Source organism: Haliotis rufescens, unplaced genomic scaffold, assembly GCF_023055435.1.
Source record: "Haliotis rufescens isolate VD_foot unplaced genomic scaffold, xgHalRufe1.0.p SCAF_8, whole genome shotgun sequence".
Classification (NCBI taxonomy): Eukaryota; Metazoa; Mollusca; class Gastropoda; order Lepetellida; family Haliotidae; genus Haliotis; species Haliotis rufescens.
In genome coordinates, this window is record NW_025964372.1 from 13,216,798 (window position 1) to 13,237,828 (window position 21,031).

General features: G+C 44.3%; 1 protein-coding gene across 11 annotated transcripts in view; it reads right to left on the reverse strand.

The window, feature by feature from the left end:
- LOC124117394 overlaps positions 1–19,101 on the reverse strand; it is a 52,509-nt gene extending 33,408 nt beyond the window's left edge. For all 11 annotated transcript variants that reach the window (XM_048389713.1, XM_048389712.1, XM_048389710.1 and 8 more), the window contains exons 1-4: positions 18,773–19,101; positions 13,673–14,643; positions 11,072–11,197; positions 4,560–4,711 (exon numbers count right to left, since the gene is read on the reverse strand). In XM_048389713.1, the coding sequence (XP_048245670.1) occupies positions 4,560–4,711; positions 11,072–11,197; positions 13,673–14,643; positions 18,773–18,932 (1,409 nt within the window). In that variant the 5' untranslated portion in view covers positions 18,933–19,101. The remainder of the gene's footprint in view (positions 1–4,559; positions 4,712–11,071; positions 11,198–13,672; positions 14,644–18,772) is intronic.
- Between the last annotated feature and the right edge of the window lie 1,930 nt (positions 19,102–21,031).

Below are 21,031 nucleotides of genomic sequence, written 5' to 3' on the forward strand. Positions count from 1 at the left end.
CACCATGTATACACTATGTACAGTCTGCAACCCACCACACACCATGTATACACTATATACTGTCTGCAACCCAGCACACACCATGTATACACTATGTACTGTCTACAACCCACCACACATCATGTATACACCATGTACTGTCTGTAACCCACCACACACCATGTATACACCATGTACTGTCTGCAACCCACCACACATCATGTATACACCATGTACTGTCTACAACCCACCACACACCATGTATACACCATGTACTGTCTGCAACCCACCACACATCATGTATACACCATGTACTGTCTGTAACCCACCACACACCATGTATACACCATGTACTGTCTGCAACCCACCACACATCATGTATACACCATGTACTGTCTACAACCCACCACACACCATGTATACACCATGTACTGTCTGCAACCCACCACACATCATGTATACACCATGTACTGTCTGTAACCCACCACACATCATGTATACACCATGTACTGTCTGCAACCCACCACACACCATGTATACACCATGTACTGTCTGCAACCCACCACACATCATGTATACACCATGTACTGTCTACAACCCACCACACATCATGTATACACCATGTACTGTCTGTAACCCACCACACACCATGTATACACTATATACTGTCTGCAACCCAGCACACACCATGTATACACTATGTACTGTCTACAACCCACCACACATCATGTATACACCATGTACTGTCTGTAACCCACCACACACCATGTATACACCATGTACTGTCTGCAACCCACCACACATCATGTATACACCATGTACTGTCTACAACCCACCACACACCATGTATACACCATGTACTGTCTGCAACCCACCACACATCATGTATACACCATGTACTGTCTGTAACCCACCACACACCATGTATACACCATGTACTGTCTGCAACCCACCACACATCATGTATACACCATGTACTGTCTACAACCCACCACACACCATGTATACACCATGTACTGTCTGCAACCCACCACACATCATGTATACACCATGTACTGTCTGTAACCCACCACACATCATGTATACACCATGTACTGTCTACAACCCACCACACACCATGTATACACCATGTACTGTCTGCAACCCACCACACATCATGTATACACCATGTACTGTCTGTAACCCACCACACACCATGTATACACCATGTACTGTCTGCAACCCACCACACATCATGTATACACCATGTACTGTCTACAACCCACCACACACCATGTATACACCATGTACTGTCTGCAACCCACCACACATCATGTATACACCATGTACTGTCTGTAACCCACCACACATCATGTATACACCATGTACTGTCTGCAACCCACCACACACCATGTATACACCATGTACTGTCTGCAACCCACCACACATCATGTATACACCATGTACTGTCTACAACCCACCACACATCATGTATACACCATGTACTGTCTGTAACCCACCACACACCATGTATACACCATGTACTGTCTGCAACCCACCACACATCATGTATACACCATGTACTGTCTACAACCCACCAAACATCATGTATACACCATGTACTGTCTACAACCTACCACACACCATGTATACACCATGTACTGTCTACAACCCACCACACACCATGTATACACCATGTACTGTCTGTAACCCACCACACATCATGTATACAATATGTACTGTCTACAACCCACCACACATCATGTATACACCATGTACTGTCTGTAACCCACCACACACCATGTATACACCATGTACTGTCTGCAACCCACCACACACCATGTATACACCATGTACTGTCTACAACCCACCACACATCATGTATACACCATGTACTGTCTGTAACCCACCACACATCATGTATACACCATCTACTGTCTGCAACCCACCACACATCATGTATACACCATGTACTGTCTGCAACCCACCACACATCATGTATACACCATGTACTGTCTACAACCCACCACACATCATGTATACACCATGTACTGTCTGTAACCCACCACACACCATGTATACACCATGTACTGTCTGCAACCAACCACACATCATGTATACACCATGTACTGTCTACAACCCACCACACATCATGTTTACACCATGTACTGTCTGCAACCCACCATACATCATGTATACACCATGTACTGTCTGCAACCCACCATACATCATGTATACACCATTTACTGTCTGCAACCCACCACACACCATGTATACACCATGTACTGTGTGTAACCCACCACACATCATGTATACACTATGTACTGTCTGCAACCCACCATACATCATGTATTCACCATGTACTGTCTACAACCCACCACACACCATGTATACACCATGTACTGTCTGTAACCCACCACACATCATGTATACACCATGTACTGTCTGCAACCCACCACACATCATGTACTGTCTGTAACCCACCACACACCATGTATACACCATGTACTGTCTGCAACCCACCACACACCATGTACTGTCTGCAACCCACCACACACCATGTATACACCATGTACTGTCTGTAACCCACCACACATCATGTACTGTCTGCAACCCACCACACACCATGTACTGTCTGCAACCTACCACACACTATGTATACACCATGTACTGTCTGCAACCCACCACACACCATGTATACACTATGTACTGTCTGCAACCCACCACACACCATGTATACACCATGTACTGTCTGCAACCTACCACACACCATGTACTGTCTGCAACCCACCACACACTATGTAATGTCTGCAACCTACCACACACCATGTACTGTCTGCAACCCACCACACATAATGTATACACCATGTACTGTCTGCAACCTACCACACACTATGTATACACCATGTACTGTCTGCAACCCACCACACACCATGTATACACCATGTACTGTCTGCAACCCACCACACACCATGTACTGTCTGCAACCTACCACACACCATGTACTGTCTGCAACCCACCACACACCATGTATACACCGTGTACTGTCTGTAACCCACCACACACCATGTATACACCATGTACTGTCTGCAACCCACCACACATCATGTACTGTCTGCAACCCACCACACACCATGTACTGTCTGCAACCCACCACACACCATGTATACACCATGTACTGTCTGCAACCCACCACACATCATGTATACACCATGTACTGTTTACAACCCACCACACATCATGTATACACCATGTACTGTCTACAACCCACCACACATCATGTATACACCATGTACTGTCTGTAACCCACCACACATCATGTATACACCATGTACTGTCTGCAACCCACCACACACCATGTATACACCATGTACTGTCTGCAACCCACCACACACCATGTACTGTCTGCAACCTACCACACACCATGTACTGTCTGCAACCTACCACACACCATGTATACACCATGTACTGTCTCTAACCCACCACACACCATGTATACACCATGTACTGTCTGCAACCCACCACACATCATGTACTGTCTGCAACCCACCACACACCATGTACTGGCTGCAACCCACCACACACCATGTATACACCATGTACTGTCTGCAACCCACCACACATCATGTATACACCATGTACTGTCTACAACCCACCACACATCATGTATACACAATGTACTGTCTACAACCCACCACACATCATGTATACACCATGTACTGTCTGTAACCCACCACACACCATGTATACACCATGTACTGTCTACAACCCACCACACATCATGTATACACCATGTACTGTCTGTAACCCACCACACACCATGTATACACCATGTACTGTCTACAACCCACCACACACCATGTATACACCATGTACTGTCTGTAACCCACCACACACCATGTATACACCATGTACTGTCTGCAACCCACCACACATCATGTACTGTCTGCAACCCACCACACACCATGTACTGTCTACAACCCACCACACACCATGTATACACCATGTACTGTCTGCAACCCACCACACATCATGTATACACCATGTACTGTCTACAACCCACCACACATCATGTATACACCATGTACTGTCTACAACCCACCACACATCATGTATACACCATGTACTGTCTGTAACCCACCACACACCATGTATACACCATGTACTGTCTACAACCCACCACACACCATGTATACACCATGTACTGTCTGTAACCCACCACACACCATGTATACACCATGTACTGTCTGCAACCCACCACACATCATGTACTGTCTGCAACCCACCACACACCATGTACTGTCTACAACCCACCACACACCATGTATACACCATGTACTGTCTGCAACCCACCACACATCATGTATACACCATGTACTGTCTACAACCCACCACACACCATGTATACACCATGTACTGTCTACAACCCACCACACATCATGTATACACCATGTACTGTCTGTAACCCACCACACATCATGTATACACCATGTACTGGCTACATATATATTGGTCTACCATGGCTTCGCGACTCTATCATTCTATTATTTGTAATACCTGCCATGTACTAGAGAGTAAAAGACATCCACATGAATACTTACCTCCAGTGTGAAATATACTTGGATGTTTGATCTGACGGTCTTGAATCGATGACACCCACTGTCCTTTCCCTGACATTGGCAACAAGAAGCATCCAGTGACTGTCTGCCACACACACTGGCATCAGGAGCCAGGTGAACACAGTCAGATCCACCTGTAACAGAGACACCTAGCCAGGTGAACACAGTCAGATCTGCCTGTAACAGAGACACCTAGCAAGTCAGATCCGCCTGTAACAGAGACACCTAGCCAGGTGAACACAGTCAGATCTGCCTGTAACAGAGACACCTAGCCAGTCAGATCCGCCTGTAACAGAGACACCTAGCCAGTCAGATCCGCCTGTAACAGAGACACCTAGCCAGTCAGATCCGCCTGTAACAGAGACACCTAGCCAGGTGAACACAGTCAGATCCTCCTGTAACAGAGACACATCACCAGGTGAACACAGTCAGATCCACCTGTAACAGAACACCTAGCCAGGTAAACACAGTCAGGTCCTCCTGTAACAGAGACACCTAGCAAGGTGAACACAGTCAGATCCTCCTGTAACAAAGACACCTAACCAGCCATGTGAACACAGTCAGATCCTCCTGTAACAGAGACACCTAGTCAGCCATGTGAACACAGTCAGATCCTCCTGTAACAGAGACACCTAGCCAGGTGAACACAGTCAGATCCTCCTGTAACAGAGACACCTAGCCATGTGAACACACTCAGATCCTCCTGTAACAGAGACACCTAGCCAGGTGAACACAGTCAGATCCTCCTGTAACAGAGACACCTAGTCAGCAATGTGAACACAGGCAGATCCTCCTGTAACAAAGACACCTAGCCATGTGAACACACTCAGATCCTCCTGTAACTGAGACACCTAGCCAGGTGAACACAGTCAGATCCACCTGTAACAGAGACACCTAGCCAGGTGAACACAGTCAGATCCTCCTGTAACAGAGACACCTAGCCAGGTGAACACAGTCAGATCCTCCTGTAACAGAGACACCTAGTCAGCCATGTGAACACAGTCAGATCCTCCTGTAACAGAGACACCTAGCCATGTGAACACACTCAGATCCTCCTGTAACTGAGACACCTAGCCATGTGAACACAGTCAGATCCACCAGTAACAGAGACACCTAGCCAGGTGAACACAGTCAGATCCTCCTGTAACAGAGACACCTAGCCAGCCATTTGAACAGTCAGATCCACCTGTAACAGAGACACCTAGCCATGTGAACACAGTCAGATCCACCTGTAACAGGGACACATCACCAGGTAAACACAGTCAGAGCCTCCTGTAACAGAGACACCTAGCCAGGTGAACACAGTCAGATCCTCCTGTAACAGAGACACCTAGCCAGGTGAACACAGTCCGGTCCTCCTGTAACAGAGACACCTAGCCATGTGAACACAGTCAGATCCTCCTGTAACAGAGACACCTAGCCATGTGAACACACTCAGATCCTCCTGTAACAGAGACACCTAGCCAGGTGAACACAGTCAGATCCTCCCTTTAACAGAGACACCTAGCCAGCCATGTGAACACAGTCAGATCCTCCTGTAACAGAGACACCTAGCCATGTGAACATACTCAGATCCTCCTGTAACAGAGACACCTTGCCAGGTGAACACAGTCAGATCCTCCTGTAACAGAGACACCTAGCCATGTGAGCACACTCAGATCCTCCTGTAACAGAGACACGTAGCCATGTGAACACAGTCAGATCCACCTGTAACAGAGACACCTAGCCAGGTGAACACACTCAGATCCTCCTGTAACAGAGACACCTAGCCAGCCATTTGAACAGTCAGATCCTCCTGTAACAGAGACACCTTGCCAGGTGAACACAGTCAGATCCTCCTGTAACAGAGACACCTAGCCATGTGAGCACACTCAGATCCTCCTGTAACTGAGACACGTAGCCATGTGAACACAGTCAGATCCACCTGTAACAGAGACACCTAGCCATGTGAACACAGTCAGATCCTCCTGTAACAGAGACACATCACCAGGTAAACACAGTCAGAGCCTCCTGTAACAGAGACACCTAGCCAGGTGAACACAGTCAGATCCTCCTGTAACAGAGACACCTAGCCAGGTGAACACAGTCAGATCCTCCCTTTAACAGAGACACCTAGCCAGCCATGTGAACACAGTCAGATCCTCCTGTAACAGAGACACCTAGCCAGGTGAACACAGTCAGATCCTCCTGTAACAGAGACACCTAGCCAGGTGAACACAGTCAGATGCACCTGTAACAGAGACACATCACCAGGTAAACACAGTCAGAGCCTCCTGTAACAGAGACACCTAGCCAGGTGAACACAGTCAGATCCTCCCTTTAACAGAGACACCTAGCCAGCCATGTGAACACAGTCAGATCCTCCTGTAACAGAGACACCTAGCCAGGTGAACACAGTCAGATCCACCTGTAACAGAGACACCTAGTCAGCCATACACAGTCAGATCCACCTGTAACAGAGACACCTAGTCAGCCATGTGAACACAGTCAGATCCTCCTGTAACAGAGACACCTTGCCAGGTGAACACAGTCAGATGCTCCTGTAACAGAGACACCTAGCCAGGTAAACACAGTCAGATCCTCCTGTAACAGAGACACCTAGCAAGGTGAACACAGTCAGATCCTCCTGTAACAGAGACACCTAGCCATGTGAACACACTCAGATCCTCCTGTAACAGAGACACCTAGCCAGGTGAATACAGTCAGATCCTCCCTTTAACAGAGACACCTAGCCAGCCATGTGAACACAGTCAGATCCTCCTGTAACAGAGACACCTCGCCATGTGAACATACTCAGATCCTCCTGTAACAGAGACACCTAGCCAGGTGAACACAGTCAGATCTTCCTTTAACAGAGACACCTAGCCAGTCAGATCCGCCTGTAACAGAGACACCTGGCCATGTGAACATACTCAGATCCTCCTTTAACAGAGACACCTAGCCAGCCATGTGAACACAGTCAGATCCTCCTGTAACAGAGACACCTAGCCAGGTGAAGACAGTCAGATCCTCCTGTAACAGAGACACCTAGTCAGCCATGTGAACACAGTCAGATCCTCCTGTAACAGAGACACCTAGCCATGTGAACACAGTCAGATCCACCTGTAACAGAGACACCTAGCAAGGTGAACACAGTCAGATCCACCTGTAACATAGACACCTAGCCAGGTGAACTAAGTCAGATCCTCCTGTAACATAGACACCTAGCCAGGTGAACATACTCAGATCCTCCTGTAACAGAGACACCTAGCCAGGTAAACACAGTCAGATCCTCCTGTAACAGAGACACCTAGCAAGGTGAACACAGTCAGATCCTCCTGTAACAGAGACACCTAGTCAGCCATGTGAACACAGTCAGATCCTCCTGTAACAGAGACACCTAGCCAGGTAAACACAGTCAGATCCTCCTGTAACAGAGACACCTAGCAAGGTGAACACAGTCAGATCCTCCTGTAACAGAGACACCTAGCAAGGTGAACATACTCAGATCCTCCTGTAACAGAGACACCTAGCCAGGTGAACACAGTCAGATCCTCCCTTTAACAGAGACACCTAGCCAGCCATGTGAACACAGTCAGATCCTCCCGTAACAGAGACGACTAGCCAGGTGAACATACTCAGATCCTCCTGTAACAGAGACACCTAGCCAGGTGAACACAGTCAGATCCTCCTGTAACAGAGACACCTAGCCAGTCAGATCCGCCTGTAACAGAGACACCTAGCCATGTGAACACACTCAGATCCTCCTGTAACAGAGACACCTAGCCATGTGAACACACTCAGATCCTCCTGTAACAGACACCTAGCCAGGTGAACACAGTCAGATCCTCCTGTAACAGACACACCTAGCCATGTGAACACAGTCAGATCCTCCTGTAACATAGACACCTAGCCATGTGAACACAGTCAGATCCTCCCACAGGTAACAGAGACACCTAACCAGGTGAACACAGTCAGATCCTCCTGTAACAGAGACACCTAGCCATGTGAACATACTCAGATTCTCCTGTAACAGAGACACCTAGCCAGGTGAACACAGTCAGATCCTCCTGTAACAGAGACACCTAGCCAGGTGAACACAGTCAGATCCACCTGTAACAGAGACACCTAGCCAGGTGAACACAGTCAGATCCACCTGTAACACAGATACCTAGCCAGGTGAACACAGTCAGATCATCCTGTAACAGAGATACCTAGCCAGGTGAACACAGTCAGATCCACCTGTAACAGAGACACCTAGCCAGGTGAACACAGTCAGATCTGCCTGTAACAGAGACACCTAGCCAGTCAGATCCGCCTGTAACATAGACACCTAGCAAGGTGAACACAGTCAGATCCTCCTGTAACATAGACACCTAGCAAGGTGAACACAGTCAGATCCACCTGTAACATAGACACCTAGCCAGGTGAACACAGTCAGATCCTCCTGTAACAGAGACACCTAGCCAGCCATGTGAACACAGTCAGATCCTCCTGTAACAGAGACACCTAGCCATGTGAACACACTGTAACTGAGACACCTAGCCAGGTGAACACAGTCAGATCCTCCTGTAACAGAGACACCTAGTCAGCCATGTGAACACAGTCAGATCCTCCTGTAACAGAGACACCTAGCCATGTGAACACACTCAGATCCTCCTGTAACTGAGACACCTAGCCAGGTGAACACAGTCAGATCCACCTGTAACAGAGACACCTAGCCAGGTGAACACAGTCAGATCCTCCTGTAACAGAGACACCTAGCCAGGTGAACACAGTCAGATCCTCCTGTAACAGAGACACCTAGTCAGCCATGTGAACACAGTCAGATCCTCCTGTAACAGAGACACCTAGCCATGTGAACACAGTCAGATCCACCTGTAACAGAGACACATCACCAGGTAAACACAGTCAGAGCCTCCTGTAACAGAGACACCTAGCCAGGTGAACACAGTCAGATCCTCCTGTAACAGAGACACCTAGCCAGGTGAACACAGTCAGATCCTCCCTTTAACAGAGACACCTAGCCAGCCATGTGAACACAGTCAGATCCTCCTGTAACAGAGACACCTAGCCAGGTGAACACAGTCAGATCCTCCTGTAACAGAGACACCTAGTCAGCCATGTGAACACAGTCAGATCCTCCTGTAACAGAGACACCTAGCCATGTGAACACAGTCAGATCCACCTGTAACAGAGACACCTAGCCAGGTGAACACAGTCAGATCCTCCTGTAACAGAGACACCTAGCCAGCCATTTGAACAGTCAGATCCACCTGTAACAGAGACACCTAGCCAGGTGAACACAGTCAGATCCACCTGTAACAGAGACACATCACCAGGTAAACACAGTCAGAGCCTCCTGTAACAGAGACACCTAGCCAGGTGAACACAGTCAGATCCTCCTATAACAGAGACACCTAGCCAGGTGAACACAGTCAGATCCTCCCTTTAACAGAGACACCTAGCCAGCCATGTGAACACAGTCAGATCCTCCTGTAACAGAGACACCTAGCCAGGTAAACACAGTCAGATCCTCCTGTAACAGAGACACCTAGCAGGTGAACATAGTCAGATCCTCCTGTAACAGAGACACCTAGCCATGTGAACATACTCAGATCCTCCTGTAACAGAGACACCTAGCCAGGTGAACACAGTCAGATCCTCCCTTTAACAGAGACACCTAGCCAGCCATGTGAACACAGTCAGATCCTCCTGTAACAGAGACACCTAGCCATGTGAACATACTCAGATCCTCCTGTAACAGAGACACCTAGCCAGGTGAACACACTCAGATCCTCCTGTAACAGAGACACCTAGCCAGTCAGATCCGCCTGTAACAGAGACACCTAGCCATGTGAACACACTCAGATCCTCGTGTAACAGAGACACCTAGCCAGGTGAACACAGTCAGATCCTCCTGTTACAGACACACCTAGCCATGTGAACACAGTCAGATCCTCCTGTAACAGAGACACCTAGCCATGTGAACACACTCAGATCCTCCTGTAACAGAGACACCTAACCAGGTGAACACAGTCAGATCCTCCTGTAACAGAGACACCTAGCCATGTGAACATACTCAGATCCTCCTGTAACAGAGACACCTAGCCAGGTGAACACAGTCAGATCCTCCTGTAACAGAGACACCTAGCCATGTGAACACACTCAGATCCTCCTGTAACAGAGACACCTAGCCAGGTGAACACAGTCAGATCCTCCTGTAACAGAGACACCTAGCCAGGTGAACACAGTCAGATCCTCCTATAACAGAGACACCTAGCCATGTGAACACACTCAGATCCTCCTGTAACAGAGACGACTAGCCAGGTGAACACAGTCAGATCCTCCTGTAACAGAGACACCTAGCCAGGTGAACACACTCAGATCCTCCTGTGACAGAGACATCTAGCCATGTGAACACAGTCAGATCCACCTGTAACAGAGACACCTAGCCTGGCAATAATCTACGGTATTCTGTATATCTGGACCAATTAGTGGTCTGGTGAACATACATCTTCATACATCCACTGCCTGAACTGTTTCCTCTCCCACAGTGCGGCCAGCTTGCAGGGTAACACATAGCAGTGGTGTCGCAGCTGACAACCCTCACGCAGCAGGCATAGGTAACACGCTATCACCTGAAATGGAATAGAAATATAATCTTAATATTGTACTATGTACATAATATGTAGGAGTTAAATGTAATATACAACATAATGTGTAGGAGTTGAATGTAATATACAACATGTGTAGGAGTTGAATGTAATATACAACATAATGTATAGGAGTTGAATGTAATATACAACATAATGTGTAGGAGTTGAATGTAATATACAACAAAATGTGTAGGGAGTTAAATGTATTATAAAACATAATATGTAGGAGTTGAATGTAATAAACAACATAATGTGTAGGGAGTTAAATGTAATATAAAACATAATGTGTAGGGAGTTGAATGTAATATAAAACATAATGTGTAGGAGTTGAATGTAATATAAAACATAATATGTAGGAGTTGAATGTAATATACAACATAATGTGTAGGAGTTGAATGTAATATACAACATAATGTGTAGGGAGTTGAATGTAATATAAAACATAATGTGTAGGAGTTAAATGTAATATACAACATAATGTGTAGGAGTTGAATGTAATATACAACATAATGTGTTAAGGATTGACTGTGTATTTTTTTCGGTTCATTGAGGTATGAATCGAAAAACCAGTGTGCAAACTGTATGAATCCGCGTAGCGGATTCTTACAAAAGTTGCACATTGGTTTTTCGATTCCTACCTCAATGAACCGGAAAAAATTCACAGTCAATGCTTATAATTAAATTCGACAGCATAAAACATGTTTTATCTACAATAGTTTAACCAAAAACAGTTGTATATATATAAAAAATGACGAGATTGATAAACATTCCAGGTGTAGGAACACATACTGTGGCGTGACATGAATCAGGTGATCATTTAATTTATGCACATAACTTGACACGCCTACACAGTCAGTAGCCAATCAACGGAGAGTGGGATTAAAACAATGTTCATTGGACCTGTCAATTAAGGCAAGAGGCGAAAAGAACTGCAACAGTCAGACTGTAACGAACCGGAAGAAATATGTCCGAGAGAAGGCGGCTGTTTCAAATAACATGGTCATTTACTGCCTGATTCAAACATTACTTCCCTGATTACGGTAAAACACAGTTGGAGAAATGCTGGTTAGAAAGGAAACCTGAAGACATGAAAGTTGAACCGAGGCGAGCAGGAAAAAAACAGGCGAGCGAGCCTGCACGTTTGCTGTTTCATTCATTCTCGGCCTTCGGTTTCAAAGGTTTGTTTGGACAATGAATATGCATGAAAGTCGCTAAATGTCCTGTGCATGACGATACACGTGAGCAGAAAGGGAATTCCCTTGGCTGTAATATTGGGATTCCCCGACATTCCGAAGTAATAAAAAAAGTGCGTCTCGGTGGGCGTGGCTTAATTTTTTACATTCATTGGGAAATAAATGCAATAACACGTGACCAATTCAGCTAATCAGAATACAGGAATGAACACAACGAAAAATGTTATTATTTGGAGTTGAATGTAATATACAACATAATGTGTAGGGAGTTAAATGTATTATAAAACATCATGTGGAGGGAGTTAAATGTAATATAAAACATAATGTGTAGGAGTTTTAATGTAATATACAACATAATGTGTAGGAGTTGAATGTAATATAAAACATAAAGTGTAGGAGTTGAATGTAATATACAACATAATGTGTAGGAGTTAAATGTAATATACAACATAATGTGGAGGGAGTTAAATGTAAAAATAAAACATAATGTGTAGGAGTTGAATGTAATATACAACATTATGTGTAAATGTTGAATGCAATATACAACATAATGTGTAGGGAGTTAAATGTAATATAAAACATGTGTAGGAGTTGAATTGAATATACAACATAATGTGTAGGAGTTGAATGTAATATACAACATAATGTGTAGGGAGTTAAATGTAATATAAAACATAAAGTGTAGGAGTTGAATGTAATATACAACATAATGTGTAGGAGTTAAATGTAATATACAACATAATGTGGAGGGAGTTAAATGTAAATATAAAACATAATGTGTAGGAGTTGAATGTAATATACAACATAATGTGTAGGGAGTTAAATGTAATATAAAACATAATGTGTAGGAGTTGAATATAATATACAACATAATGTGTAGGGAGTTAAATGTAATATAAAACATAATGTGTAGGAGTTGAATATAATATACAACATAATGTGTAGGAGTTGAATGTAATAAACAACATAATGTGTAGGAGTTGAATGTAATAAACAACATAATGTGTAGGAGTTGAATGGAATATACAACATAATGTGTAGGAGTTGAATGTAATAAACAACATAATGTGTAGGAGTTGAATATAATATACAATATTACGTGTAAATGTTGAATGTAATATACAACATACATCCCATGATGTGGTGGAATTCAATGCAATATATCCCATGAGGTGGTGGGGTTCAATGCAATATACCCCATGATGTGGTGGGGTTCAATGCAATGTACTTCATGAAGTGTTTGACTCAAAAGCAATGCACTCACATCGTCATCCAGCCATTTCCTCCCCTGCAATGTGGCAAGACTGCTGCCTGCTATGGTCATGTCGCCGACCCTGTACACGGCTGTGACATCCACCTCCACCTCTTCAATCTCTGACTGGTCTAAGTGGCCGGGCCATTGCTGTAGGGTGAACATGAAGCTGAGGGTTGGTGTGTCTGTTCTGTGTGCCCCTACAACCACAGCCGACAGAAGCGCCATCAGAGTCTCCTGTTGGAGCTCCTCAAACTGAGGCAGGCACACCACCTCCAAGTCTTGCAGCCTGGCTCGTGCATCCTGGACATCCTCTGGCCACAGCTGCATGACTTGCTCCGAGAGAGACAGGCATGGGTTGGTGCTGGAGCGCACTTCTCGTCTCACCTGCCAACTTCCATCGCACAGAAGTCTATCCACAATGGAGGCAAACTGCCCCGAGGTCACCAGATCTTCTATCTGGTCAGAGACACTTCTGCTGCTCTGTGTGCCTTTATTTCTCAAATCTCTGTCATCTTCCCATAGTGTAGGATTGACAAAGTCAGCTAGGATAGCTTCAACTTTACGTTTTAATTCAGTTCGTTTACCTTGCAGTTTTTGTTTCTTTGGTGGAACAGGACAGTCATCATCTTCACCCACATTGATGTCAAAGGAGCTGTGACACTCTCCAGCACCGTCACTGACTGACCCTGATGTCCCTGGGGCACAGCCTGTAGAAGAATGGCCTTGCTTGACCAGAGTGGACTTGCTGGCTCTTCTTGGCCATGGTGGCTCTTTGGATATGGATGCATTGCCTAGATAGTGTATCAAGACAAACTGATTTGGATTGGGATGCAGGACATACACATGCTTTATGAAATCTCGGGAAAATTCTGTGTCACTGAATTTGGCTTGGAAAAATGTTTTTTGGATTGTAGGGTTCTTTTGGGGCTGTTTACTTGTTCCATCATGTTGGAAGTGTATGTTGTCATCCTTCCATCCCTCTGAAACAAAACAGGCATATGTCAACAAGGCATACTGTTAGGTGCTAACATCCTATGGATAAAAGAGAGATAATACTGATCATAATACTAGCTTCCAACAACTTGTCCATACCAATCACTATTGTTTTAACTAACATGCCTTGGTATCCTTTATATTCCAATATGTAAATACTTGAACCTTATCTGTTGTGTAAACATCAATCTATCATCACTCAATCTTGTATAAACATGAATCATCCCCATGTTTTTAACCTTCCTGCTTCACATCAAACTCTGTACATCACATCCTTATTCATTGTAAGGAAGAAGTTGTATGTACATCCATGGAACTATCTCCCTTGTCCTAGACAAAAGGTGCCAATTTCTGTATTTTATCATTGACATGAAATATTAACATAGATTTTGCAAAGATTGCTTAAATTATATTAACTGATAGAAAATCTTATATGGTAAGGTGAGGTGAAATTGGGTATAACGCTGTGTCCAAGATTATTGCACTTATATAGCGATGTGCATGTGTAAGAGTGAATATTTTCCTACCCTATTTTGTATCGCGGGGATGAAATTCTCTAGTGTCAGGATGATTTTCCCTAGTGAATTTGAACTCATACCAGTATGTTTAATCCTATAGATACTATACTCATGCATGTTTAATCCTATAGATACTATACTCTAGAGTAAAACTTCCCCCAGGATAATATTTAGGTAGGATATAATCCTTGCTTACACATGCACATGTTTGTGTGGCTGCTTGTACTAGTCCGGACTGATGCCGATTTATCGTGCTAGCACACTGAGATACCATGCCACAGTTTAACATGAATACCCCACTCAGACACAGTATACTGACTCCGAGCCAACCAGTCATTGTTTTAGCCCTTTAATGCCGAGCGACAGACAGGGTTACAATAAGTACTTTTAAAGTCTTTTGGTATGACGTGGCCATAGATCAAACCCCGGACTTCCGCTCTCCTACTAGACCATGGAGGCAGTCACTTAAATGATAGTTATTCATAAAATATATAAACTGACGGGCAAAAGAAACTATACCAACATTGATTTGGTGTTGACAACATTATCAAGTATATCACAAAAATAAAGTGTTGTGAGTTGGAAAGAAACTTTATCTGACAATGTTCTGATTCAAATTCCACAAAGGTGGCATTTACAGGAAATTCAATATCAGGTAAGGAATGACACAGGGGTAAACAAATCATCTGAAAGAAAACAGAAAACGCATTTTTTTCACAAATGCATTACTGTCAGTATCTTGTATGGCCTCCATTGCTCTGAATACAGGCTTGGACAGGTCGCCGCACGGAGTTTACAAGATCCCTAATGACGTCATTGGGGATGGCTCGCCATTCTTCCAACAGTGCCTGAATCAACGTTTGACGACTTGACGGAGGGGGATTTCTTTCCCTTATTTGTCTGTCCAGATAGTCCCACAAGTGCTCAATGGGTGTTAAGTCAGGCGATCTTACTGGCCATTGCAAAAGGTTTACATTATTTGCAGTTAGGAAGTCTCTGGTTATCCTGGTGGTGTGGGGGCGAGCGTTGTCCTGTTGGAAGATTACTCTGGGATTCTTCTGGGGGAAGGGAAGCACCACAGGACGCAATACATGGTCGATGTAGACTTGAGCATTTAAATAACGATCAAAGACAACCAGGTCTGTTGTACGGTCCCTGCAAATCCCACCCCAGACCATGACGCTTCCACCACCGAATGGCACGGTCTCCTGAACACAACATTGGGGTGTTCTCTCTCCTCTCCGACGATACAAACGCACACGGCCATCAACTCGATACAACTGGAACCTGCTCTCATCAGAGAATAGAATTCGTTGCCAGTTCCTGTTTTGCCACCGCTGTACCATTCTTGCCCAATGGAGGCGGTTACATCGGTCACGACGGCTCAAGGTCATCCCGCGAAAGGGCCGGTAGGCCCGAATACCGTGTTGTCGAAGACGCCTGGCAACTGTCCTTCTGCTGACCACATGATGTAAGGTTGTGGCTGCCGATGACGTCACAGTGACGAAACGATTGCGTAGATGTAAGATGCGGAGGTACCGATCTTCATTGGCGGTTGTGACCCTAGGTCTTCCACTTCTTGGCCTGTCATCTATACGACCTGTTTGTGTGAGTCGTGTCTGCAGCCTCGTTATCGTTGTTCTGGTGCAGTTGAAGATGCGAGCAACACCGGCATGGCATGCTCCCAACTGCAACATCCTAATTGCTCTCTCTCGCTCTTGTGCGGTCAGTCTCGGCATGTCAGCTGTTGAGGTTGGTACGATTGTGGTGTAAAACATACAGATTGGCAGATTTTATCCCGTTCCGAGCCATTGTGTCGTGATGCACGTGCATCCCATTTTGAATGAAAAAAGTTCGATAAAGTCCATATTTGGGAAGAAGCAGGATTTTTAAAACTCAGTAATGATGAAGCTGCGTTCATGCGATTTTGTTTGACAATGAAAACTCCAGTTCAGTCCTGATGTGATATTCTTTAAATAAAAAATACTTTGGTATAGTTTCTTTTGCCCGTCACTTTAGTTAAATACATAAAGTATCAAATATATTTTTGGCACTGCTCTAAATCACCAAAATATAAACTCAAATATTTGGATAATTATATCTGTTGAAATGAAATTTTAGAATTTGGGGTGTAAATAATAGCCAAGTCTTCTTTTTTTTACACCAGCCAACCCAACTACCACACACACACACACACACACACACACACACACACACAACCACTACAACCTCTCATCTTTCCGCTGTCATTTTTCCATGACACACCCATCTTAAAGCGACCAGCCCAACCCCATTATAAATAATAAAATGACCATTCCCTGAATGTATTTAATTAGAAAAAAAGTAAACTTTAATAAAGAAATTGATAGTATAATAAAAGTTTTTATAGACTCTCTGTTAGTCTTACATTTCAAGTAGGGGTCGCGGGTGGCCCAGCCATCTAAGGTGCCACGATTTGCTGTGCAGAGTTGCGTCCCTTTGGCACGCCAGAAACGTATGATTGTGGGTTCGAATCCCGATTCGCCCCGATTATGTTTCTGGGTTTGTCAGCACCATACCCATGCTGGTGGGTTTCACCAAAGTGGTAAACGTCCGAGACCTGCATCACTTAGGGCTTTCCTCCCACATTAAGCTGACACGCCGCAATATAACTGGAATACTGTTAAAAGCTGTGTTAAACCCAACTCACTCACTCACTACATTTCAAGTAATCTCTTGAATATTCATGAAAGTAATTTGAATATTTTAATGCATTCTTGAATATTCATGCATTATGCTTCAATTTTCCATATTGTATTTTCAGATAGAATTTCACCAGGTTTCATAGAGTTTCTAGAAATTCCGATAAAATGAAGCTAAGTTGTCAGTCAACCAAATAATAAGAAACTTTGAGTCCATATGTAAATTTTTCTTGTACTTTTACTTATATTTGTTGGAGTGTTTTGTTTATGTTTTGTAAACAATGTATCAGCAGATGCCGCACATCCTTTTGATCCTTTCAACATGAAATAAATTACAAACTGTAAAAAAAAATAAAAAAGCAATTGATTAATAAAAATAGCGGAAGACCACGAGTATACACGAACAGCCAGCATTCGCGACCATCTCGTAGTTACGGAAAGATGCGCGTGGTCACGAATGTTACTGCATCCTTCCGTCACCAGCTTTTCCGGAATGGCTCGTACATTTACGGAAGAATGCGAATCTTGACGAACCACCTAGTCCGTAAAATTGTCGGAATGATACGAGCGTTTACGAGGGCTGAGCAGCAGACAATTTACAGATATTGGGATTTCCAGCGTACATTAATTTTGTTCGCAATTGATTTGGAACTAAATTAGAGTAGATAATGATAAAAAAGATTCTTATACATTTACACTGAAACGTCAAATAATGAATTTGGTTTTAACGAATATCTACTAAATACAATAGGTTGAATTACATTGCTGGTGATCATAAGCTCAATACCAAATCCTTGCTTGACAACAATATAAGGATCTACACCAAACCGACGCCTTTAGAGTAAATAAAGAAGGTGTTATCCACACACTGTCTACTAGCTTCACTACTAATGAAATAAGTACATATATATTCTTACCTGGGTCCGTTCCCTCCTCTATGCAATACACATAGACCTCACCCCCACTGACGGCCCGTGGAGCGGTGCGGATCACGCGCGTCAGGTCTGGGGAGTTGAGGATCTGACACGCCTCTGGCGCCCTGAAGGGGCTGACGCGATCACGGTAGTAGTAGGCCATTCAGGTGTAATCGCTGGACATGCTTTTGCTAAGGCCAAGTGATGCCATAGAGTAGAATCAGAGAATCTTCACAGAACCTTACTGTGCTATACTGATCTATACTGTGCGCGAAACATCGCCCACCCGCTCTCTGTGCGATATGGCGGTTATGCAACACCTGCCAGGAATATAGTCGTCAACCGTGTGCAAGATAAGGGATGTATTGCTTTGGTGATTGGTCGTTATAAATACCCCACAAAGTCACATTGTGGTGGTGTTTAATTTCGGATCAGATCGGATTCTCCGGGAAATATTACATTTGAACATGCAGAGGCCACTCATAGTTAACGGATCTGAATGACTAATGGTATACCACATACTGGCTCCTTTCTGTTACCACTAAGTACACACGCAACGTGGAACGTGTTTGTGTTCAACCTATACTAACTTACGATCTACTTATAATCGTGGCGACCCGTGAAGATCCGGGGTAGAATACAGGTCTTCCCATGCTTACTGTAAAAGGTGACTATGCTTGTCGTAAGAGGCGACTAACGGGATCGGGTAGTCAGACTCGCTGACATGGTTGATGCATGTCATCGATCCAAATTGCGTGGATCGATGTTCATAATATTTATCACTAGATTGTCTGTTCCAGACTCGATGATTTACAGAACGCCGTCATAAAGCAGGAATATTGCAGAGTGTGGCGTTAAACAACAAAATAATCGTGGTATAAATGGAGCTGTGGATTAAGACGACACGTACTTAAGATTTACAAACAGTCGCAGTACTGAGCTATGGATCAAGGAGACACGTACGTAAGATTTACTACCAGTCGCAGTATTGAGTTGTGGACAAAGGTGACACTTACTGACGATCTACTTATAGTCGCAGTATTGAGTTGTGGATCAAGGCGACACTTGCCTACGATCTACTAACAGTCGCGGTATTGAGATATGGATTAAGTCGACACTTACTGACGATCTACTTACAGTCGCAGTATTGAGCTGTGGATCAAGGTGACACTTACTGACGATCTACTTACAGTCGCAGTATTGAGCTGTGGACCAAGGTGACACTTACTGACGATCAACTTACAGTCGCAGTATTGAGTTGTGGATCAAGGTGACACTTACTTACGATCTACTAACAGTCGCAGTATTGAGTTGTGGACAAAGGTGACACTAACTGACGATCTACTAACAGTCGCAGTATTGAGCTGTGGACCAAGGTGACACTTACTGACGATCTACTAACAGTCGCAGTATTGAGCTGTGGACCAAGGTGACACTAACTGACGATCTACTAACAGTCGCAGTATTGAGCTGTGGACCAAGGTGACACTTACTGACGATCTACAAACAGTCGCAGTATTGAGATGTGGACCAAGGCGACACTGACGATCTTCTAAAAGTCGCAGTATTGAGCTGTGGACCAAGGTGACACTTACTGACGATCTACTAACAGTCGCAGTATTGAGTTGTTGATCAAGGCGACACTTACTAACGATCTACTAACAGTCGCAGTATTGACTTGTGGATCAAGGCGACACTTGCTTACGATCTACTAACAGTCGCAGTATTGAGCTGTGGACCAAGGTGACACTTACTAACGATCTACTTACAGTCGCAGTATTGAGTTGTTGACCAAGGTGACACTAACTGACGATCTACTAACAGTCGCAGTATTGACTTGTGGATCAAGGCGACACTTACTTACGATCTTCTAACAGTCGCAGTATTGAGCTGTGGACCAAGGTGACACTTACTGACGATCTACTAACAGTCGCAGTATTGAGTTGTTGATCAAGGCGACACTTACTAACGATCTACTAACAGTCGCAGTATTGACTTGTGGATCAAGGCGACACTTGCTTACACTGGACAAAATATCATCCACTCCAAAAAATCCAAAACTTGGAAATACCACCATTCCAATTGGAAATATGACCATTCCAATATTTGGAAAGGTCATATTTCCAAGCTTGGATTTGTTTGTAAATGTTTGGAAATATTTGGATACAACATGTCATAATCATATCTGTTAAACGTTGTACAACTTTTGACCTTATGTGAGATTAGTAATGACATGAAAGTAAATAATTAAGAGTATTTTGG